Source organism: Notolepis coatsorum, assembly GCF_963971535.1.
Source record: "Notolepis coatsorum genome assembly, chromosome: 18".
Lineage (NCBI taxonomy): Eukaryota > Metazoa > Chordata > Actinopteri > Aulopiformes > Paralepididae > Notolepis > Notolepis coatsorum.
The window spans coordinates 25569914-25596021 of record NC_140182.1 but is presented as its reverse complement, the minus strand read 5'-3'; the positions used below and the strand labels follow the sequence as shown (position 1 = coordinate 25596021).

The following is a 26108-nucleotide window of genomic DNA, read 5'->3' as shown; positions in this document are numbered from 1 at the left end:
ATAAAATAAATAAAACATCCAACTCGCACAACGACTCGGCAAAAAGTTGCGCGCGGGCCGCACTAACACTAAACTTTGATGTCAAGTAGGGGGTCGCAAAATATCATCCTGTGGGCCGCAATTGGCCTGCGAGTTTGAGACCCCTGGTCTAGTCAATTGGCAGGTCTGAAGACTTGTCTTCTCTCTTTTTTCCGTGTGAATCCACATTGAATCTGAAACACACACACGACAGAAAATACAGTTAAGTATCCGTGTACAGATGGAACATGGCACGCTTTTAAAGGTATACTTCAGATATCTGGAACCCTAAGCTCTATTTCCTGCTACAACGACGTCATTGATTGGCAAGTCTTTGAGGAACAGCATGGATTGTGCTGCCGGACTAATGCACGGACTAATAGGACCTATAGCCACAAGCTAATGCTAAGTCAATGGGGTCAAACTCCAGTCTGACTGAAGCCGACTTCAACTTGACTCCACAGAATCAGAATCAGAAAGGTCTTTATTTGCCAAGTAGTTTTCACATACAAGGAATTTGCTTTGGACGTTATCAGTGCGACATTAGCAGACAGACATTAACAGACAGATAATACAATAAAGAGGTGGAGTAAAATGAAATATGAGCCAAGTTAAGCACAATAGAATAATATAATTATGAAATAAAGTATAGGCCAGGGCTGTACAACTGTAAATAAGAGGTTGAATACAATTATATGGTATATATAAACAAAATTAAATATAGCACAATAGAATATAGTACAATTTTAAGTACAAATTAAATAGGAATAGGCCAGGGCTGTACAACTGGGCAGATGTGGTCAATTATATACACTAATTAGAATGAGGTAACAATACAGGTAGATTTCAGTGAGCTTCAGTCAGCTTGTACAGACAGGAGCTCGACCCCATTGACTTTGCATTGGTTTGTGGCCAACTATCCGGAGCTAGCGTGAGGAACAGCATGGTTTGTGGCCAACTATCCGGAGCTAGCGTGAGGAACAGCATGGTTTGTGGCTAACTAGCCGGAGCTAGCGTGAGGAACAGCATGGTTTGTGGCTAACTAGCCGGAGCTAGCGTGAGGAACAGCATGGTTTGTGGCTAACTATCTGGAGCTAGCGTGAGGAACAGCATGGTTTGTGCTGAGAAAGGACTCTACTGATCAACATCATCACTGGTAAAAAGAGGCTAGGGTCCAAAAATACTTCTACCCACACAAACGGATGCAAATATTATATAGCATTGCTAGCATAATATAATGTGTGTCGTTATTGGGTTTGTGTTCAATTGGATTGCACTAAAAGGCTAAAACAAACGCCCTAATGACATTCTCAGTCTGCGTTAATGTGCATTATGTTACCATGTCATCTATGCCAATTCTACCTCAGCCTTGATTACATGGAAGTTATTGTAACTTGAACCTTCAGATCATCGTCATCTTGTTCTATATTATGCTGGTGGCTCCACATACAGTTTCTGTAAATACCGTTAGTCATAACATTAAACTCTGTGGTGTTTGTTTTCAATACAGCGGCTGTTTAGGTGCAATTTGTTCAATAAAAGCATGTTGGAAATAATGTATTTATATGTATATATCATCGTCTGAGGTCTTTGTTAGCCGCAAACCTAAAGCAGAAAGGCATTCAAATTATATACTTCAATATTGGTTTATATATTTAAGTCATTGCCAAATAACATTATGGTATATTTTCCTTATATGGTTCATTCGTACCTGTGAGCCGCCCTGACTGAGTACATGTCTTTATACAACAGGTAGTTACGACCATGCATTGTGATTGGTCGAGAGCGTTCTAAACAGTGAGTATATTCATGATACACTCACGGTTAAATCACCATTCTGCCATTCATCAAACGAAAAACTGTGTCAACATGACCTACTCCGCGGACAACGTTACGTTTGATTTAACGTACCCGTTAACACTTTCTATGCCACTCACGAGTTTTCTCGGAATTATTAATATCTCGTTGAAAGCCACTCACGAGATTTCTCTGATTTATTTTTTTTTTACTTTGACCAGTCAGCTGGTTCTTTTTAGCGTTTATCGCTTTTTCTGGTCAAGCATGACCGACAGAAACAGGTTGAATAGGATATAGATCGGGGGAAAGACACTGAGAAAATACGGCGAGTCCGGGAGTCGAACTCGTGTACCCCAGATCCGTGACGCGCACGGTTGTCCCCGACGCCGAAATAGCGCTGAGATACGCGGTGAGCTACTGGAGCTCCCCTTCTCTGAATTTTTACTAGCCTACCCTAGTCTACCCGAGCGCCACCGGCAATCAGATGTGGAAAAAAGCGCCCCCTATCGTCTCCCAGATGACATAAGGGATTTTGGAATGGACTCAATGAAAATGGATGGGGAAAAAAATCCTGTACTCCACATTTTCTAGTCCACTGATGCAGCCGGGGTTATCAGAGTTCATTCTGGAGCCTCTGAGCCCCGCGGAATCATGTGTTCTACTGTATCACGTTGGATCTATACACTTATCGATTTTTTCGAATGGTGATCAGGAATTGGAATATACCAGTTGGATACCATCTGATGTCAGGTAAGGAATCTATGTTATCAGTGTTAGGATAATCAAACTCATTTTGATGAAGATATTTAGCTGTTTTGTGAAATGTCCTCTATCGGTTTCACTGTAAAAATCCAAGAGGAAATGAACACGGCGATTATCCGTGCGCGGCTCGAATGGGCGTGCGTGTACGTATAATATTGATCATCTAGCGTTTATTTGAAAACGATTCATAAATAGGCCGACAAATATCAACGTTATGGAATATTCCAGTAAAAGACGATTATCATAGAATGGCCCAGAATGGACTGTTTTTTACCTCAAAACGGGTGCTTTTCAAAATGCTCTCAAACGGAAATGAAGCGATAAAAAACCAATCTGCCTTGACAGCACTGACTGGAAAAGGATTCTTTGATAAGCGACGGGCAGATTAGACACAATTTAGACAATTTAAAACATAGATTAGGCGATATTAAGGTTAACATTGGCGCCGATGGTGGCATTCAAGCGCTAACTCTGGCGCCACCTCGTGGCACTGAAAGTGTTAACCATAAACGAGTGGATAGATAATAAAGAGGACGGGCCTACATCTATCGGTATTCAGGAAAACAGCATTATTAGACATGCCAATCCAACGAAAGACGAGCTGGACGCGCTGGAGAAAAGCCGCAATTAAATCAACACCACCAAGTCGACGGCCTGGGCATTGAACTGGCCCAACTCCCGGAACTGTCCAAGTTGTATTATTTATACTTATATTTATATTTATAATGTATTACACCAGTACCCTGACTGAGTACATGTCTATGTATTATTACACCAGTACCCTGACTGAGTACATGCCTATGTATTATTACAGCAGTACATGTCTATGTATTATTACAACAGTACCATGTCTATGTATTATTACAACAGTACCTCACTGTCTTTAATTATTGGTTGTCAGCTCTCTCCTGTGTGGCCTCCTCTTCCATCCTCTCCTCCTCTACCTCCTCTTCCATCTCCTCTGGTCCTCTGTCCTTCTCCTCCTCCCTCATCTCCCCCTCTCTCCCCGCCGTTGTGGCGTTACTTTGTCGTCCTCGGGACCTCTGGCTGCGTCGGATCCTGCGGGGTTGGCCCCTCTTCCTCTGGCCCAGGGAGGGAGGCTGGCCTGGGGGGAACAAGCCCAGGGAGGGAGGCTGGCCTGGGGGGAACGAGCCCAGGGAGGGAGGCTGGCCTGGGGGGAACGAGCCCAGGGAGGGAGGCTGGCCTGGGGGGAACGAGCCCAGGGAGGGAGGCTGGCCTGGGGGGAACGAGCCCAGGGAGAGAGGCTGGCCTGGGGGGAACGAGCCCAGGGAGGGGGCCTGGCCTGGGGGGAACGAGCCCAGGGAGGGAGGCTGGCCTTGGGGGAACGAGCCCAGGGAGGGAGGCTGGCCTGGGGGGAACGAGCCCAGGGAGGGAGGCTGGCCTGGGGGGAACAAGCCCAGGGAACGAGCAGGGAACGAGCCCAGGGAGGAAGGCTGGCCTGGGGGGAACGAGCCAAGGGAGGGAGGCTGGCCTGGGGGGAACGAGCCCAGGGAGGGGGCCTGGCCTGGGGGGAATGAGCCCAGGGAGGGAGGCTGGCCTGGGGGGAACGAGCCCAGGGAGGGAGGCTGGCCTGGGGGGAACGAGCCCAGGGAACGAGCAGGGAACGAGCCCAGGGAGGAAGGCTGGCCTGGGGGGAACGAGCCAAGGGAGGGAGGCTGGCCTGGGGGGAACGAGCCCAGGGAGGGGGCCTGGCCTGGGGGGAATGAGCCCAGGGAGGGAGGCTGGCCTGGGGGGAACGAGCCCAGGGAGGGAGGCTGGCCTGACGGCAGTGAGGAGCTGGGAGACGGGGTCGCAGAGAAAGGGCGGGTCTGGGTAGAAGACGGGGTCTGGGTAGGACGCGGGGTGGGGACCGGTTCTGCTGAAGCCGGGGTTTGGAGCCGATACCCGGGTTGGTCAGAGGCTGGTTCTGGAGCCCTGGAGGAGGGCGAGGGCCCAGAGGCCCGGTTCAGGAGCAGGTTTTGGTCTTCACGTGTAGCGGTTATGGCTCCAGAGGGGACTGGTGAGAGCGAGGAGGCCTGGGAGGCGGATCTCTCCGGACCAGAGGCTGGTTCTGGACCCCTGGAGCTGGAGGCCTGGGAGGCGGATGTCTCCGGACCAGAGGCTGGTTCTGGACCCCTGGAGCTGGAGGCCTGGGAGGCAGATCCCTTCGGACCAGAGGCTGTGTCGGGGTCCAAGGCGATGCCGGTGGAGGAGCCTATTGCTTCACCGTCAGCGAGGTCTGCAGGCCTGGGAGGAGAGTCTACACAAACACAAACAGCTAGTAATTAGGGACTTTCACTGTGTTGGGTCAATACCAAGCATCGATCCGATCAACCGCTTTTAACTGAACAGTATAGACTTAAGGCCATCAGTCTGGGGGTCATTGGACAAAAAAGTTTGAGATACATAATCAATGTTTCTCCACCCAAGAGATCCAACACGCTTCAAGTCACTTTGTTTTGAGTGGCATGTTACATGTTTCTTGGTATCAGATTCCTGTAAGATACTTATATCCTATTTTAGGGTTTTAGGGTATCAGACTGATATATTACATTCCTAGTAGGGTATCAGACTGATATATTACATCACTAGTAGGGTATCAGACTGATATATTACATCACTAGTAGGGTATCAGACAGATATATTACATCACTAGTAGGGTATCAGACAGATATATTGGTACATTCCTAGTAGGGTATCAGACAGATATATTGGTACATTCCTAGTATGATATCATACTGATATATTGGTACATTCCTAGTAGGGTATCATACTGATATATTACATCACTAGTAGGGTATCATACTGATATATTACATCACTAGTAGGGTATCATACTGATATATTGGTACATTCCTAGTAGGGTATCATACTGATATATTGGTGCATTCCTAGTAGAGTATCATACTGATATATTGGTACATTCCTAGTAGGGTATCATACTGATATATTGGTACATCCCTAGTAGGGTATCAGACAGATATATTGGTACATTCCTAGTAGGATATCAGACATATGATATATTAGTACATCCCTAGTAGGGTATCATACTGATATATTGGTACATTCCTAGTATCTTACTCTATTCATTCCATCATACAATTAATGCAATTAATTTAAACAAGACAGGCAGGGCTAGGGCTACCCTGTGTAATGCTTAGCTAGGACACAGCGTCATAGATGCCAAGCATTCTCAAAAGTGAACTGTAGTTATAATCTTTTTTTTTTGCTTTTTTCCCGGCCCTTTTTTGAAGGCACTCCATCCACCCCCCCCCCTCTTCGGGGGACAACTTTATTATTAATTATACGTTTTAACTATTTACAGTACAAAATTAAATAAAAAGACATTGACAAACAAATTACAACTAAGGACAATGAAGGACAACAACGAATACACATGACAAGGGAAAGGGGGGGGGCAGAGAGGGGAGTAAGTAAAGTAGCGGGTGGGGAGGGGGATTGAGAGAAGGGTGGGTTATGGAGTGGATGGCTCACATAACTGTAGTTATAATCTAATGTTAGCTTGGCAAAAGTAAGTTGCTAATGTTAATAACCTACCGCACGTCTAAAATGAATTCAACACTGTTGTTTCAACGCTGTCGTTTCAGAGCCATGGACAGCGAATACTCCGCAGATATATGGGCTGGGTGGGCAGCCTTAGCTACGTTAGCTTTAGCTTAGCCTACTAGTAGAGAAATGGGCATTTTAGCTTTTGGTGGATGCTAGCTGCTAATGTTAGCACCAGCCAGTGTTCTCGAGTCCGAGTCGAGTCCCCAGTGTTCGAGTCCAAGTCTGAGTCACCAAAGAAGAGCCAGAGTCCGAGTCGAGTCCCCATTACCCTAGTCCATGTCATCAAGGTTGAGTCCACTCTGGCAGTCAAAGAGCTGACATACAAATAAAAAAGGTCTACATTAAACATAAATGACACACCATTTCAAGGGAGTTTATTTACTTTGTGACAATAGCCAAACAAATGCACTTGCACACATGCACGCGCATACACACACTATTTAGAGCAGTCTGAAATTCTTTGACATTCTGAATATTGGATGTGCTTCAAAACACATTGATAGCTGTGAATAATGTAATAATAATACAGATCTGTGTAAGCAAAGCACACGATTTAGAGCGTCTCTTTAGGCATCTTAAGTACTGCACAGGTACTTTCAGTATCGACGTGAATCCGCATGTAGTTGGAACACATGTGTCTTCTCTTGCACGGTATTAATATAGCGATCAATATCTGATGCCAAATGATTAGGGCCTATTAGGTTAGGGCTTTGCACTTGCACGCAGGTCACGGCACTTTGAGAGCGTCTAGCGGCTATGGGCTGCATTTTTCGATATGTCAGGCGAGCGTCTTTTTACGCGCCGTGCGTCAGATGAACACCCCGGACTCCCGAGGCTCCAGAACTGCCAATCATCCGCTGATGGCGAAAATTATTGGTCAGCGTTGCAGCCAATGAGTGTACGTTTCCAATGATACCCCACGTGGGGGGGTGCAAATAAGGGAACTAGGTGAAAGTTGACGAGCGAAAACCAGAAGGGATTCAGACTTCAGAACACACTGCAGTGGATGAGGAAATGGATTTTGGAAAGCTTTTTTTTTTGTCGTCAGTTTAATTCTGACGTCTCTCAAAGACCCATTTCTGAACAAATGTTTATACAATTTGGACCTGTACTACACACGACTACATAATAACCGCAGTGTTTTCCAGCTTATACCTCTATGCTGGAATATTGGAATATGGAATCTTGCAACCACTAAAGAAAAATGTTAGTACACAAGTTCAAGTTCAACTCAAGTTCAGACCTCTGTTACTCTATTTCATTATTTAGCACTAAAAGTGATTTCAATTGTTTGCATTAGTAACTTCATAATGTTATCTTTCAAAAGAGACCAGGCTCATGTATGTGCTATAAGTATAAAGTATAAAGCTAAGCTTTGCAAAAAAATATGCAGTCCTCAAGTTCAAGTAAAAAAAAATTGCCACTTTTCTGGGTGCCTGTTAAGAGGTTAACAAGTCAGAGTCCTCGTCTGCACCTTCAGAGTCCGAATGCAGTCAACGCTCGAGTCCAAGTCCGAGTCATCAGTGTCCAAGTCGAGTCACGAGTCCTGAAAGTCAGTCCTACAACACTGGCACCAGCAGCTGGCAAAGTTCTGTAACAACACAAGCACATTCACAAATATGTTCAATTCAACTGCAGTTATATAGCTCGTCTTTCTATGGCATCTTTACTTAAGTACAGCAGAAAAGCACATGGTGATTGTGTGTTGCTTTAGTAGATTAACCAGGGCCCTATTCCACGTACCTGGTTCAACTAAGTCGATCAAAAGTCCCATTAGCCAGATTCAATTAACCCGATGATTGAAACCAGGCTTTCCCTGTTCCTCGAACACTGATTCAGTCTCGCTAATTCGAACCAGACTTGATACTCAGGATAATTACGCACGGCCGCCTCACCTGAAAAGACAGCAGGTGTCGATCACAGAAATCCTGATTGTCTAACGGCATTGATTGATTGAAAACTTTATTAACAAGATTGCAGAATGGGTACAATACAGTACGGCTCAATAGCCTCGCAGACAAGTTAAATGCATAATCTATAGGCAAATTTTAAGTCCCTCATTACCCCAATCAATCAGATTATATTTCTTTAAATGTGCCTGCTGGCAGTAGGCTTAATGGAATGAATAATCGAATGAGATCTTGCTAGCGAAAATAATTAGTTAAAACTCTTTCAGAATAAGTAGATAAAAACAAGCCCAAAGAGTATCTAATTGATATGAATTAATAGATACTTATAAGGATATCTGTACTGTATGTGCTTAGGTATCATGTACTATAAATACGGTACATGGTTCCCAAAGTTTTCAAGGCGCGACCCCCGAAATAACGTGTCAGAGAGGCTTGGAGGCTATACAGTTTTACTATTAATCAGGTTTTAATCTGTTTCGGACATCATCCATAGGATGCACAAGTGAAACATTTATGTGTGTTCAGTGCTGTAAACTAGTTACTTTGTGTAGTGCCATGCCAGTTCATACTGTACAATATGTTGTCCAAAATGCATTATGTTACACAGGAAAAGTTTATAGTTTTTATCTCTCTCTCTTCTGGGATAAAGCGTGTACCAGGGAACCGCTGCACACATTATACGTTGATGAGGCGGGTTTCAATCTGGCAAAAGGTAGATGGCGTGGAAGAAATCACATTGGACAGAGAGCAACCATTGATGTCCCAGACCAACAAGGAGGGAATATTACAATGTGTACAGTGTGTACAGTAATGTGTAACTGTAGATGTCAAATGGCTGTGCAAATAGTGTATAGTGCTGTCTTGAGCATTTTCAGGTAGTGTCACCAATATCTGACTTGTTTGCATTGGAAAACACTTACAGAGTGATCTGTCATAATGAAAACATGACAAAGCCATTTGACTATCTTGTTCATAAACAATGGTGTCAGGACTTTTCATTTTGATGACACTGACACTTTCATTGACATGAATACTTGCTTTTGAAGAAGGAACTATCCATTTTGAGCAAGTGACATGCTTTTGCAGGTTATCAACTAGGTTTTGCAGTTTGTACTAATTGTTTTGAGAAATGCACTAACTGTTGTGCAAAGGTAAATAGTGATGTGAGAAATGCACCAAAGTGACTGAGAAAAACTGTAATTAATAATATAATTATTATAAATGTCTCTGTCTATATCTCTGTATCTCTTTCTTTCTTTCTTTCTTTCTTTCTTTCTTTCTTTCTTTCTTTCTTTCTTTCTTTCTTTCTTTCTTTCTTTCTATTACTATACTATTATATATCTATATATCTAAATATCTAAACCTCGGTCTATCTAGTGTGTGTATACATGGCATCAAATCAAAGTGTGTGTTGCTGTAGGCCTGCAGGGGTGGTAGTGCAATACACGTAGTACACTCAGCTTAGCGCACCACTCTCTGGAGTGCCTTCCTGTCCTGGGCCGTGCTGTTTCCATACCAGGCAGTGATGTTTCCAGTCAGAATGCTCTCTACAGCCCCGGAATAGAAGGAGTGGAGTATCTTCCCCGATACTCTGAACTTCCTTAGCTAGGCGTGCCAGTACATCAACCTCCTCCCGATAGGTTTTCTCGTCATTGTTAGAGATCAGCCCCACCACCAGTAAATATTGCAGTGTCAAATTAACACTATTTCCAGGTGTATTTGTTCCCATTTGGCAAGATTTACTGTGTACTATAGCTACTGTCCATCAATATCTTCCTTTTGAATGAAATAGGTTCAGGAGAGATGTAGGGAGAGGGAGAGAGAGCAAGACACACACACACACACACACACACACTTGCAATATTTACTGTGTATATAGCTCAGTAGCTGTAACAGAATAATTGAATTAATTAACTATTATTCAATAGCGTTTAAATTATAATGAATTAAATAATTGTATAAAGAATTTTCCATGTTCTGTCATCTAATAATATATTCCATTACCTTTCCCATCTGTATCAAAGTCAAAATGTTGGTATTGTGTTGGTATAATATGCTATCTAGCTTGTGTGTCACTCTATGGCTAGGCCTCCTGCTGGGTCCATTCATTGGAATAACAAAGGAACGACAGACTGAATTGAATGATTGAATTCTGGGAGTGTAGTTTTTTCATCAGATAGCTGAATTCACTTGAATCCTTTCAAACTCGTGTGCTGGAATGTAGTTAGGATTTTACCAGAATGTTTGATAGGACATTGATTGATCGGCTCAAATTTTACAATTGATGGCTTATTTTGAAGGTATGAATCTGTAATTTTATATTATGTAACAAAAAAAGGGGACATTTCTGAGGAGGAGGAGCTCTTGAGCTTAGACTCCTAAGGGTTTTAAGCAAATACATCCACAGCGGAGAATATGAAACTAATCAGATCCAAACGCCCGATAGGTTTCATTCATTAAAAATATCCCAGCGGGATTCACATTTGCAATATGATTTATTATCAGCATTTTAGGTCTATTATTTTACATTTGAAAAGCCCCCTCTAGAAAAACGAAGCACAAAAACAATTCAGAATGGTATAATGGGATCTAGACTGTCATTTCTTTTTGCGAGGGCGTGGTCAGGTTATCCAGCTAACTGAACCAAATCCTGTGCTGGACCAGGTTCAAACGTTCTGATCTGTTGCCATAGTGATTTAGACAATCGCGCTTCGGGGAAACGAAAGGTCTAGCTTATGTCAAGTTATCCTGAAAATTATCCGGCTAACTCAGTTAGCCAGGTACGAGGAACAGGGCCCAGGTGGCTAGTGATAGCTGTGTTGATGTTGTGTGGTGCTTTAGTAGATTAACCAGGGCCCTATTCCCTGTACCTGGTTCAACTAAGTCGATCAAAAGTCCCATTAGCCAGATTCAATTAACCCGATGAATAAATCCAGGCTTTCCCTGTTCCTCGAAGGCAGTTTCACTCTCGTTAATTCGAACCAGACTTGATACACTGGATAATTGCGTGCGGCCGCCTCACCTGAAAAGACAGCAGGTGTCAATCGTAGAAATTCTGATTTTCTAACGGCATTGATTGATTGATTGATTGATTGAAAACTTTATAACAGATTGCAGAATGGGTACAATACAGTACGGCTCAATAGCCTCGCCGACAAGTTAAATGCATATCTATAGACACATTTTAAGTCCCTCATTACCCCAATCAATCAGATTATATTTCTTTAAATGTGCCTGCTGGCAGTAGGCTTAATGGAATGAATAATCGAATGAGATCTTGCTAGCGAAAATAATTTGTTAAACTCTTTCAGAATAAGTAGACAAAAACAAGCCCAAAGAGTATCTAATTGATACGAATTAATAGATACTTATGAGGATATCTGTACTGTATGTGCTTAGGTATCATGTACTATATAAATACATGGTTCCCAAAGTTTTCAAGGCGCGACCCCCGAAATAACATGTCAGAGAGGCTTGGAGGGAGGCTATACAGTTTCACTATTAATCAGGTTTTAATCTGTTTCGGACATCATCCATACAGTACATGCATTGAATTGATTAACCTTTGGTTTATACCAGTGACACCAGTCATGTTAATCACCTTCTTGTTCATCATCAGATAACACTAACAGTGCTTGAACAGATAAATGCATTTTCTCAAATGCATTCATCAAAACGTCAAAGGCTTGCAATTGCTCATTAATTTTCTCAAGTCATGTCCACGTCATCAAATCAAACAGCGCATCTCCTCAAACATTTTAATCCCAGTTACAATATCACAATAACGTGTGAGTGACAGTCATACAATTCAACAATCCACATATTCAGATTTGTCGTAATTCACATCCACAATCCACGCATGAAGACGCTTCAATTTATGCTTGAATGAAACACAATCCGGGCGCAAATACATCCACAGCCGAGAATATGAAACTAATCGGAGCCAAACGCCCGTTTCATTCATTAAAAACATCCCGCAGAATTCACATTTGTAATGCTCCGACGTTATTAAAATAACCACATAGTGTGTATATCGCACCTCGCGAGCGCCGTATATATGACATGCATTATTTAGGACAAAGTACATTTATTATCAGCTGCCCTCGACCAGGTTCAAACTTTTTGATCTGTTGCCATTAGGGATGTCCGATATTATCGGCCTACCGATATTATCTGCCGATATCGGCATTCAAATGTGATATCGGAAAATATCGGTATCGGTTTTCAAAGAAAATAATTTAAAAAAATTTATATAACCTTTATTTACCCAGGCAAGCAAGTAAGAACAAATTCTGATTTTATTTATTGTCAAAAGTATGCATAATGTTGTGTTAATTCCACAACAAGAGATATGTAATGTTAATTACCTGAAATTATTCCGTTTTTTGGCGAGGGAAACCCTGCATATATCGGTATCGGTTGATATCGGTATAGGAAATTAAGAGTTGGACAATATCGGTATATCGGTATCGGTAAAAAAGCCAATATCGAGCATCCCTAGTTGCCATAGTGATTTAGACAATCGCGCTTCGAGGAACCGAAAGGTCTAGTTTAAGTCAAGTTATCCTGAAAATTATCCGGCTAACTCAGTTAGCCAGGTACGAGGAACAGGGCCCTGGTGTCTAGTGATAGCTCTGTATTGATGTTGTGTCTGTGTTGCTTTAGTAGATTAACCAGGGCCCTATTCCCCGTACCTGGTTCAACTAAGTCGATCAAAAGTCCCATTATCCAGATTCAGTTAACCCGATGATTGAATCCAGGCTTTCTCTGTTCCTCGAACGCTGATTCACTCTCGTTAATTCAAACCAGACTTTATACTCAGGATAATTACGCGCGGCCGCCTCACCTGAAAAGACAGCAGGTGTCGATCGCAGAAATCCTGATTTTATATAGCCTCGCCGACAAGTTAAATGCATAATCTATAGGCTCATTTTAAGTCCCTCATTACCCCAATCAATCAGATTATATTTCTTTAAATGTACCTGCTGGCAGTAGGCTTAATGGAATGAATAATCTAATGAGATCTTAGCGAAAATAATTAGTTCAACTCTTTCAGAATAAGTAGATACAAACAAGCCCAAAGAGTATCTAATTGATACGAATGAATAGATACTTATGAGGATATCTGTACTGTATGTGCTTAGGTATCATGTACTATATAAATACATGGTTCCCAAAGTTTTCAAGGCGCGACCCTTGAAATAACGTGGCAGAGAGACTTGGAGGCTATACAGTTTCACTATTAATCAGGTTTTAATCTGTTTCAGACATCATCCATACATGCATTGAATTGATTAACCTTTGGTTTATACCAGTGACACCAGTCATCAGATAACAGTGCTTGAACAGATAAATGCATTTTCTCAAGTTCATTCATCAAAACGTCAAAGGCTTGCAATTGCTCATTCATTTTCTCAAGTCACGTCCACGTCATTAAATCCTTCAAACAGCGCATCTCATCAGACATTTTAATCCCAGTTACAATATCACAATAAAATTTTTTAAATTGTATTGCTAAATTGACATTACTATGGCCCATTCAACATCAAGTATCTATTGTTCAGGGTGTAGCAACGTTATACTTTTTCATTCACATATTCATACTAAAATACGGTCTAAAGTATAAGTATGTTTTTATCGTTTTCTGCAGCTTTCTGCAGAACGTGATTTATAGCCCTAAATGCATTATATTGATGATTGTATACAGTTTGATAGCGATCGGCGCGAGATAAAAAATTTCAAATGGACGTGCTTCTAGAAGTTACTACTTATCATCTGATGTTGACCGGATGGGGGGGGGGGTCGTTTATAATTCTGTGGCCAACGTTAGATGATTCATCTAGTGTGGGTGATATGATCATTAGAGCAGTTTGTATCGAACACGTTAAAAAAAAACGCTGAAACTCACCGTAGCTTCCTCGTAGCGTTGGGCGATGAGCGTGGAGCAAAAATATTCCTATTATGGGATGTTGAAATATGCGATCCATCTCCAGGTTGTATAATAGTATATACGTCCAAATCATGTTGTTTATCGAGTTATTGGTAACGGATTGCTATCCATTGTGTCTAGCTCGAGTCCCGGGACTATTAGCGAGTGATCGGACCGAATTCTCCACTTGCACAATCTGAAAGTAGCCACTTCCGGCTGACTTCCGGTTGCCAATGGCACTTCCTGTCCCATCCAAATACATTGGTTTTAGCTACTTTTCTCCCCTTATTTAAACAACTTTGTCGTCACAGAGAGGCAATGAAACGTTTGTATTATTATAGTATAGAATGTATTTAATAAGCAAACGTTTGTCAGCAGGGTTTTTGGGCTGTATTTCATGTAAAAACGTTTACTGTTAGTTTCCTTGCTCAGCCAGCATTGATTTTGATTTTATTTTATTTTATTGATGGATTAAAAACACACAACAAGGATCCAAAGGATAACATGAGAAAGAGTAAAACCCTTATTTCCGTCATGGTCCCAGGGCTGTTAGGCCACAACAAAAAACACGACAATAACACAACACTCATACATTTAAAACATTATAAGACTAACCTATCGCTAAAATTGTATACCCCACAATAACTAAAAACTGATTGGAAACCCATTCAAACTATAGGGGGCTATTCTTCTATTCTGTCCATGAGCCACTTCCTGACGCTTCTCTTGAAGCTGTGGAGGCTCAAGCTCTGCTTGATGGGGATAGGCAGCTTGTTCCAATCCTGGGCTCCAGAGAAAGTAAGGGAGCATTGGCCCAGTTTCGATCGGAAAGAAGCAGGCTTCAGGTTTGCTATGCTTGCTCTAGTTCTGTGGTTGTGGGATTCGTTGACCGGGGTGAAGTAGTTTTGGAGGTATCTAGGGGACCTTTGGTTTATAATATTGTGCACTATGTTCAGTCTGAGCTGGGTAACTCTGGCCTCTATAGGAAGCCAGTTTAGCTCCTGGAAGTGACTCCTCCCTATGTGGGTGCGAGGGCCAAGACCCATTACCACCCTTACTAGCTTATTTTGGGAAACCTGAAGCTTCTTTTTTATGTTCACTGACAGGCCCTCGAACCACGATACGCTACCATAGTCAAAGTGGCAGAGTACTAGGCTATTTGCTAATAGCCTGAGGCTATCGCTGCCAAGGAGGTTGGCTTTCCTAGCTAGGTACCTGGTGCGGGCGTTGACTTTGCCCAGTACTTGGGAGGCCATAGCCTCCCCATCTAGGCTCCCGTCTATCATACAGCCTAGATACTTCGCTTTTTTTTGCTGTTTTAGGGTTACAGCTCCTAGCTGGATATTAAACTCCCGTGCTTTCCTGAGCTTGGGCTTGGAGGCTAATAGTACTGCCTCTGTTTTACCTAGGTGAAGAGAAAGCCTGTTGTCCGAAAGCCACCTGCTGACCCCTGCAAGTTCTTCACCTAGCATCTGTTCTAGTGTGTTCTGATCCTTGTGTGAGACTAGTAGGGCTGAGTCGTCTGCAAATAAAAACAAGTTACATGAGCATGCTGCTGACATGTCATTTATGTACAGTAAAAAAAGGAGAGGTCCTAGCACGCTTCCTTGTGGGACCCCACATACAATGGGCTTGGCCTCTGACATAGTGCCACTGACCTCAACCCGCTGCACCCTATCAGCAAGGTAGGAAGAGAACCATCTGACCACTGTCTCAGACATACCCAAGGCCTTAAGCTTGGAGAGCAGTATGTCATGGTTCACTGTGTCGAAAGCCTTCTGTAGGTCTAGAAGAACTAGCCCACACAGCTTACCTGAATCTATCTCCCTCCTGATACTGTCTGTAAGATAAAGAAGACATGTTTCAGTAGAGTAAGACTTCCTAAAGCCGGATTGGAGGTCGTACAGGAGGTCATGGCTGCTTGCATATTCCTGGACTTGTTCATGGACTATCTTCTCTAGGACACTTAAAATTGAGACTGGTCTATAATTGCTGGGGTCAGATTTGCTCCCTTTTTTATATATAGGGATGACTTTGGCATTCTTGAAGTCGGTGGGTACCTTGCCTAGGTCCAGGGAGAGGTTAATAATATGGGTTACTGGTGGAGCTATAACTCCGGCTGCATCCCTCAGAAACCTGGCACTGATGCCATCTACACCTGTGGCCTTCTTGATTTTGAGCTCACCCAGCATCGCAGCCACTTTGACTACTGACACCTTGCTTAAGGAGAACGAGTTTGCCTTAACCCCTCGTTGGCTATAGTAGTTGGAAACAAAGTCATCACCAAACTGCTCTGTCTTGGGAGGTAGGTTAGAGACAAGCTTACCTGCTACCGATGTAAAGAAGTTATTAAAGATTGTGGCTACATTCTTTTTATCAAACTCCATTCCCTTGTCTGTGGACAGGCCTATGTTGGACTCAGTAGTCCTTTGGTTGGCATCGCCCCCACAGCCTAGCTGCTTGAGGGTTTTCCACAGTTTAGTTGGGTCATTGCTGTTCTCCTTGATGGTTTCTGCAAAGTATTCCCTCTTAGCTATCCTGATCATTTCCTGAGTCTGGTTCCTGAGTTTTTTGAAGTGATCAAAGTCAGCCTTATCTTGAGAACGGTTAAACTTGGCTAGGGCAGAGTCCCTCCGTTTGATACTATCACCTATGGTGTGTGTGCATTAGCTAACAGAAGCTAGTGGTTAAACAGGCCGGATTAGCTTTGAGCTAACTATCTTTCCCGACCCATGTATTCATTCCATTCTAAATATAACGTTAGTTTACAAAACATGACCTGTCTATATAACGTTGAGGAACAAATTATAAGTGTGTGGGTGTGTGTTTTGGTGAACATTGGACTGCAAACAGAAAATGCATCACAGTTACAGACAGTAGCAACTGTTAGCTGCACTCAGGCTGGCTGCACTCAGACGGCGCGATCAGCCTGTTGGACAGGGAATGAAGATCTCCAGCGAACACTTCATTGCCTCGGATTATGTTGTTGGGGGTGGAAGGTTTGTCCAGAAGACCACTAATCAGCTGAAGCCTGATGCGGTTCCCTCGGTCTTCGACAGACAGACCGGCGCAGGCTCCCGGGAGCGATGGCTAGCTAGTTAGCACCAGCCGAGGACCGGCGTTAGCTGCCGGGAGCGATGGCTAGCTAGTTAGCACCAGCCGGGGACCTGGAGCGATGGCTAGCTAGTTAGCACCAGTCGGGGACCGGCGTTAGCTGCTGGGAGCGATGGCTAGCTAGTTAGCACCAGCCGGGGACCGGCGTCAGCTCCCGGGAGCGATGGCTAGCTAGTTAGCACCAGCCGGGGACCGGCGTCAGCTCCCGGGAGCGATGGCTAGCTAGTTAGCACCAGTCGGTTGGTCCCCGGCTGGTGCTAACTAGCTAGCCATCGCTCCCGGCAGCTAACGCCGGTCCCCGACTGGTGCTAACTAGCTAGCCATCGCTCCAGGTCCCCGACTGGTGCTAACTAGCTAGCCATCGCTCCCGGCAGCTAACGCCGGTCCCCGACTGGTGCTAACTAGCTAGCCATCGCTCCAGGTCCCCGACTGGTGCTAACTAGCTAGCCATCGCTCCCGGGAGCTGACGCCGGTCCCCGGCTGGTGCTAACTAGCTAGCCATCGCTCCCGGCAGCTAACGCCGGTCCCCGACTGGTGCTAACTAGCTAGCCATCGCTCCAGGTCCCCGGCTGGTGCTAACTAGCTAGCCATCGCTCCAGGTCCCCGACTGGTGCTAACTAGCTAGCCATCGCTCCCGGGAGCTGACGCCGGTCCCCGACTGGTGCTAACTAGCTAGCCATCGCTCCCGGCAGCTAACGCCGGTCCCCGACTGGTGCTAACTAGCTAGCCATCGCTCCAGGTCCCCGGCTGGTGCTAACTAGCTAGCCATCGCTCCCGGGAGCTGACGCCGGTCCCCGACTGGTGCTAACTAGCTAGCCATCGCTCCCGGGAGCTGACGCCGGTCCCCGACTGGTGCTAACTAGCTAGCCATCGCTCCCGGGAGCATGCGCCGGTCTGTCTGTCGAAGACCGAGGGAACCGCATCAGGCTTCAGCTGATTAGTCGTCTTCTGGACAAACCTTCCACCCCCAACAACATAATCCGAGGCAATGAAGTGTTCGCTGGAGATCTTCATTCCCTGTCCAACAGGCTGATCGCGCCGCCTGAGTGCAGCCAGCCTGAGTGCAGCTAACAGTAGCTACTGTCTGTAACTGTGATGCATTTTCTGTTTGCAGTCCAATGTTCACCAAAACACACACCCACACACTTATAATTTGTTCCTCAACGTTATATAGACAGGTCATGTTTTGTAAACTAACGTTATGTTTAGAATGGAATGAATACATGGGTCGGGAAAGATAGTTAGCTCAAAGCTAATCCGGCCTGTTTAACCACTAGCTTCTGTTAGTTTCCTTGCTCAGCCAGCATTAGCTAACAGTAAACGTTTTTACATGAAATACAGCCCAAAAACCCTGCTGACAAACGTTTGCTTATTAAATACATTCTATACTATAATACAAACGTTTCATTGCCTCTCTGTGACGACAAAGTTGTTTAAATAAGGGGAGAAAAGTAGCTAAAACCAATGTATTTGGATGGGACAGGAAGTGCCATTGGCAACCGGAAGTCAGCCGGAAGTGGCTACTTTCAGATTGTGCAAGTGGAGAATTGGAATGAGCACCAGCTTCCGTTTCCGGTTTCCGGTTTGGGCGATCCGCCGATCCGCCACCAGATGGCGGTCTTGAACCGTTGGAGAGTTGAGAGCGGATCAACAGTAGATCTCAAGTCTCTGCAGGAGAAATATGATTGCGATCACAGATTTTTGAAATATTGATCTCAATGACGTGTTACGGCGTCATTGGCAGAATTAGCATGGCGGGGAATGACAAGTTTAGGCGTCCTTGGCGGGGAAAGTGTTAACCAGGTGGCTAGTGATAGCTGTGTTGATGTTGTGTCTGTGGTGCTTTAGTAGATTAACCAGGTGGCTAGTGATATGTGTTGCCATACGCCATAGGGATTCGATGTTAAATCCTACTATGCTTGATTGATTGTACATTTTCTTTCTTTGGTGATTTGTTTTCTAAATCTGTTGTAATCTCAGCACCATGAACAGGGAGGTGTGGACGGCTCAATGTGACTCAGAGGCTTGGATACAAGAGTGAATGTGTTGGCGCTACATACCACAGCCGCTGCTCGTTTGTGATTCGTCGGTCATCAGTGGCTCCGCCTCCTCCTGGATGGTTGGGACCGACGCCAGGAGACCTGATGATACACACACGTTTGAACCCTTTCACTACCACACTACCAAAAGGTTAACCCTTTCGCTGTGACAATACAGAAGGTTAACCCTTTCACTGCCACACAACAAAAGGGTTAACCCGTTCACTACCACACTACAGCCGGTTAACCGCCTGTAGTGTGGTAGTGAAAGGTTAACCTTCTGTGGTGTGGTAGTGAAAGGGTTAAAAAATACTTCATTCGTATCCAGAGATCATACAGTATATAAAAACACATCATGTATACACGGTACGATTACAATATTTACAGGTTCGATATGCTTTTGAGGACATCTTATGGGTACAGAAAAGTGTTTTCTTTGCTGCCTGGCTTCCCATTACAGTAGAGATAAAATAAGATATTCCTTTATTGATGCCCTCTGGGAAAGTCAGGTGTCAAAGCAGCCCGGGGGAGGGGAGGTACAGGTATGTTATTGAAATAAACACTCCATTTGAATGAATGAACACATTTTATTTGTATAGATTGAACTGTTCACAGGGAAGAGGAAGGTGGGAGAGGGACAAAGAAAATGAATCAAATATGTCAGTGTCCCCCTAAAAATATTTAAAGGGGGTCATCTTGACCCCTCCCAAGTCATCCTGGCTCAAACACTGCAACGTTAGGACCTTATCTTTTCTTCTTTGCAACCAGATTGTGCAACACCGCCTCCTCTGGAAGTCTTGCCTACTGCGAAGGGCTGCAGTTGGACTAATGGACTCTTTTGCTCTGAGGTGGATTTTGAGAATGAAGGTGGTGACATTTCTCCATCTCAGCTTCTTGGTTATGTCTAGGTTGGCTTCTGTACCTCATGCTTGAGAGTTTGATGTTTCTACAGAGCTTCACATTAACTGGACAATGCTTGCTCTCCCTAGAGTAGTGTTGAGCGGCAGACTGCTACACTGCTTGCAGGTTGCAAGTAACCTTCCCTGGTTGGTCAGTTTTACAAAAACAATCCAGTGTTAGTGTGTTTCCTTCTACCTCAACCGTTTCTTGCAGCAAGCTCCATTTTAAACGATTATTCACCCGCTCATCAACAATGGTCTTGACTTCAGGACTAGTAAATGCGACTTTGGCCATGGTTCATAGTTCTGCTATTGAAAAAAAAGAGACATTTTAAGTTTTAGTATTAAATTAAATTAAATTCCAATTCCAATGATTACTATTAAACACTTTAAACATGTTTCTCAATTCACTTGATTTTTTTTTTTTTTATAAATAGCTGTTATTCTAAGCTTTTAAAATGAAGGGGGAGTATAAAGAATAAATAAAAGGTGATAAGATGCTGAAAGCTATGAGTGACGCAATTATTAATCATAGCTAAATGGTTAATTTTTTTACACTGTTAATTAAATAACGTTACATTCGGTCCAATATTTGTTAAGGATTCGGCCGAATCCCGAACCATTAAAAAAAGGACAAAATTCGGCCTCGCTAATTATAATATAATATAACGTTAAACGTTAATTGCAGTTGTGTATGCATACAGTAGTGTTCACCCTGGTTATCGATATCATCATAGCTCATTCACGTCCCCGACATACTTGCCAAACCCCCCATTTTCCCCGGGAGAGTGCGGTTGTTCGTTTCGTTGTAATGTTAGCTAGCTAGCTATTTGAGATGTTAGTTAGTCTAACTTAAGTTACCTCAGGTTACACAGGACAATTTAGTGTCTTTTCAGGAAATTCAGCCAACATAAATAATAAAGCATTATAACTAGTAGTATACACAAACACAATTAAATATATAAAAATTAGGGCTGTCAAAGTTAATGCTTTAACTTTGGAGATTAATTTAAATGATTTAAAGCATTAAAATAAATTACTCTAAGGGCGGCTGGGTGGTGCAGCAGACAATGCGCTCGTCACCAACACAAGAGACACTGGTATCGAATCCAGCTGTCAGCGCTGCTTCCGGCTTGGCCGGCCGTCATACTGGCTCATTTGGCAGAGTCATGGTTGGACAAGGGACTGTGTATTCACTCACAGTCACGGAAGGGGCTAGTAATCAGCCAACATCTCAACCGGAATCATGACAAGCAATTAATGACCGAGTCCTCTGTAGTGTACTAGTAGATAGCAGTATGGATATAAACTAGCTGAGTCCTCTGTGTAGTGTACTAGTAGATAGCAGTATGGATATGAACTCACTGAGTCCTCTGTGTAGTGTACTAGTAGATAGCAGTATGGATATGAACTCACTGAGTCCTCTGTGTAGTGTACTAGTAGATAGCAGTATGGATTTCAGTTCTTCACGATGAGGTAAACAAACTCCAAACAGCCAATGTTGACGCTGCTATTGTGGTTGCGGGGGATTTTAATAGCGCTAATCTGAGAAAAGTGTTGCCATATTTCTATCAGCATGTGACTTGTTCCACCAGAGGCGGGAATATTTTAGACCATTGCTACTCGCAATTTAAGAGCGGGTACAAGTCTCAAGCTGCTAGTCCTTTCGGCAAATCAGACCATGACGCCATCTTCCTTTTACAGCAGTATAAACAAAGTATCAAGCGTGCCCCTGTAGTATCGCGAGAGGTTAAGCGCTGGACTGTGGAGTCGGTGGAGACGCTCCAGTCTGCACTTGAATGTACAGAATGGAGTGTGTTCCACGACAACACTGACAATATTAATGATGACTACACGGAAACAGTGTTTGTACTTTGGTAGAAGAAACAATCCCCTCTACCACAATTAGAGTTTACCCAAACCAAAAGCCCTGGGTGGACAAATCCGTCCGTGAGGCTCTGAAAGCGCGCACCTCAGCATACAACGACGGATTGTGACAGGCAACATGAATAACCACAAGGTGGTGAGATACAACATAAGGAGGGCAGTAATAGAGGCAAAAAGGCGCTACAGGGATCAAATTGAACTTCAATATGAACAGGCTGACTCTAGAGGTATGTGGCAGGGCCTCAGAACAATGACAGATTACAAAGGCACCTCCCTCAAGCTGAACATCCAATTGGCAAATGATCTCAATACCTACTATGCGAGGTTTGAGGCTGGGAATAACAACACCAGCCTACAAACCACTGCAATGGAGGGGGGGGGGGGCACTGCTGATGGAGACTCAGTGTTCAGGATAACAGAACATGAGGTGAGGAGGACCTTTAAGAAAGTGAATATCAGGAAGGCAGCAGGACTGGCTGGTATCCCCGGCCGCGTCCTAAAAGTCTGTGCCGACCAACTGGCCCCGGTATTCACTGACATATTTAACCTGTCCTTAGAACAGGCTGTCATCCCCACCTGTCTGAAGAAGTCCACCATTATCCCTGTACCCAAAAAATCCAAGCCTGCTTGCCTCAATGACTACCGCCCTGTAGCTCTCACCTCCATAGCCATGAAGTGCTTTGAGAAGCTAGTGAAGGGCTACATCTGTTCCTCCCTCCCCATCAACCTGGACCCCCTGCTATTTGCATATCGCCCCAACAGGTCCACGGAGGACGCCATAGCCCATGTGCTGCACACAGCAGCATCACACCTGAACAAGAGGCAGGGGAACCATGTGACAATGCTATTCATCGACTACAGCTCAGCATTCAATACCATAGTCCCCTCCAAACTCATAGCCAAGCTCAGGGACCTGGGCTTGAACTATGACCTCTGCCAGTGGGTCTTTGACTTCCTGACGGGCAGACCCCAGGTGGTGAGAGCAGGAAACTGCACCTCCTCATCCATCACTCTCAACATAGGGGCCCCCCAGGGCTGTGTTCTGAGTCCCCTCCTCTAATCCCTGTACACACATGACTGTGTGGCACAGCGGAACAACAACACAATCATCAAATTTGCTGACGACACAGTAGTGGTGGGCCTGATCTCTGCAAACGACGAGAGGGCCTACCTGGAAGAGGTAAAGGTTCTAGCGGGATGGTGTCAAGAGAACAGCCTCTCCCTGAATGTCAGCAAAACAAAAGAGATGATTGTGGACTTTAGGAGGTCGGGGGTCAGGGACTACAGCCCCCTCAGCATCGACGGGGCACCGGTTGAGAGAGTGAACAGTTTTAAGTACCTCGGAGTCCACATATCTGAGGACTTGACATGGACCACACACATGGACAGTGTAATCAAGAAGGCACGGCAACGCCTCTACTTCCTTAGGTGCTTAAGGAAGTTCAACGTGAGTCAGAAGATCCTCAAGAACTTCTACTAATGCACAATAGAGAGCATCCTGACTGGCAATATCACCATCAACTGCCTCTTTGAACTGCTGTGGTCAGGCAAGCGATACCGGAGTCTCATGGCAAGCACAGAGAGACTCAGAAGGAGATTCTATCCCCAGGCCATCAGGATGCTCAATGAACAATAACAAACCATCAATACACCCACAGCACACACATCCACACGCACACACTCACTTTAAATAAACAACACACTGTAGCACCCACTTTATCACTTTAGACACTAACACACTTTACAATTTATATTTATATTATTGGTAAGGAATTGCACATCAATCTCATTCCTTATTGCACCTCATTGCACCTCACCACCACAAGATGGCACCACAAGCTAAGCTATACCGCACCATTTCTACACTGTACTGTACCTGCACAGTATATACTGTACATACTGTATATAGGTATACTGAAATTTTTTGTTGTTTACACTTGTTACGTACTTGACTTTCTTGACTTTCTATTTTATACTTATATTACTTATTTTATACTATCTTGTTATTATCTAGCACAGCGGTTCCCAAACTTTTTTGGCCGTGCACCCCCTGTCACCTCCCGACCTAGCTGACGCACCCCCCAATGGGTTTCTGTTAGAAAAAATTGTTGCTGGTCTCCGTGCACAGATTTTATTTTTTATTTGATCTCTTCCCACGGCGACTATGGATAGGGAATTTCTTTATTTAATTAAAATGTTCACGACAACATGGATGCATGTACTCTGCCAGAATGTTTAATATCCATAATACTAAAGGTTTGACTAAGATTTTATGAAATTTGATTGTAAAAAAAAATAATAATAAAAAATTATTTACCACCATTAGCCTTTTCATGTCACGCACCACCTAGAGGGCGCTCGCGCACCACAAGGGGTGCGCGCACCACAGTTTGGGAACCACTGATCTAGCACACTCTCAGGAGCAAAACAGAAAGAAGCATTTCATGCAAAGTATTCTGTATTTCTGTATGACAACTAATAAAGAAACTTGAACTTGAAACTTGGATATGAACTAGCCGAGTCCTCTGTGTAGTGTACTAGTAGATAGCAGTATGGATATGAACTAGCTTAGTCCTCTGTAGTGTACTAGTAGATAGCAGTATGGATATAAACTCACTGAGTCCTCTGTAGTGCGACAGCTGCTGGTAGACTTGCTTCATCCTCTCTATGTTCAGCCTGCTCCCCTCCGCGTGGCTGATCATGGGTTTGGGGTAGTGGACTCCCACCACACAGTGGGCAGCCTTCTGGACCGACACCGGGGCGTTCCACGGCTCATAGATGTAGCTGTTGGGGTAATCCTTCAGGATCGGGACGTAGCGCCTAAACAGAACACGAGACAATTTAAAAAAGGGGGAATTCCAATACTCGGGATCTTCCTTTGTATTTATAGAGAAGTTGCTTTACCACAGAGTAAAATGATCCCATGCTCCAGCTCTGTACATATCGTCAGGCCAGAGATAGAGTCCTAAACTACTGAGCATGCTCCAGCCTCCTGTTTTATAAAGAGAGAGAGAGAAGAGAGAGAGAGAGAGAGAGAGAGAGAGAGAGAGAGAGAGAGAGAGAGAGAGAGGAGAGGGAGAGGGAGAGGGAGGGAGGGAGGGAGGGAGGGAGAGAGAGGGAGGGAGAGAGAGAGAGGGAGAGAGAGGGAGAGAGAGGGAGAGAGAGGGAGAGAGAGAGGGAGAGGGAGAGGGAGAGGGAGAGGGAGAGGGAGAGAGATATGGAGAGAGAGAGAAGCTGATTGAGAGACGACTGAGGTATCAGGAAACTCCCATTGCTGTAGTTCTTCAAAATTGTATCATTATGACATTCAGCTCTACCAAAGCACCTTCCACTAGCGATGTTTCTGAGCAGAGATGTCTTTGGACACATAGAGAGAGAGAGTCTCTATGTGCTAATTATATCTATTTTATCGTAAAACCGCAACGAAATGACTAAATCCAGATTTAACACTGCCATTGGAAAGAGGAGCGTTTTCCCTATCCATAGATGTATTTGGCCATAATAAGGTCAAGGTAAAGTTCAAGGTCAAATATGAATTTATAATTAAAATGGATTATAATTTATTACTGTATCTACAAATCCTTCTGTTTAATCATCTTCCCTTTATTCATTTGCTTAGATTTCTTGTACACTTAATCTCAAGAAGGTGGTGAATGAGCTGCACAATTGTAACATGGTGTTATTCACCGGCAAAGATGCAAAATAAATTCATAATGTATATTCTCCTTTATTTCATCACAATTTACTCAAGCCTAGTAACAGACACAATATTTCTGACACTGGGAATACATACCCCCAGGTCCCTAGATGTTCCTAGATACCAATAACATGCAAATGGGCCTTGTAGAAGTGGAGCAATCTTCCATTTACTTGGGCATGTACCTTTAGGCGAAATTTCTGAAAATAGGGCTACAGCTTAACAGGTTACTTGTGGTGGAATTTCCTTTCATTGGAAGTGTAGGTAACAGCACTTAAAGTCCTTATCCTTTCGGAAGGCCTTCAGGATTAGGGACAAGAGGTTAGAGGTTAGGCCTTCAGGATTAGGGACAAGAGGTTAGAGGTTAGGATCATTTGAATCTCTTCATTACCAAATACATTTATACATATACTTGGAATTAGTCCTACATGAACCCTCTGATCCACCTGGAGACCAAATAATATCTAGCTTGCTCTTTGACCCTTT

At 44.0% G+C, this 26108-nt stretch overlaps 1 protein-coding gene across 1 annotated transcript in view; it reads right to left on the bottom strand.

Annotated features, from left to right (window-relative positions):
* Window positions 1-4734: 4734 nt before the first annotated feature.
* cry2 (cryptochrome circadian regulator 2) overlaps window positions 4735-26108 on the bottom strand; it is a 71131-nt gene continuing 49757 nt past the window's right edge. The window contains exons 10-13 of the mRNA XM_084335456.1: window positions 24543-24745; window positions 19161-19241; window positions 7622-7738; window positions 4735-4837 (exon numbers count right to left, since the gene is read on the bottom strand). Of these exons, the coding sequence (XP_084191582.1) occupies window positions 7707-7738; window positions 19161-19241; window positions 24543-24745 (316 nt within the window). The 3' untranslated portion in view covers window positions 4735-4837; window positions 7622-7706. The remainder of the gene's footprint in view (window positions 4838-7621; window positions 7739-19160; window positions 19242-24542; window positions 24746-26108) is intronic.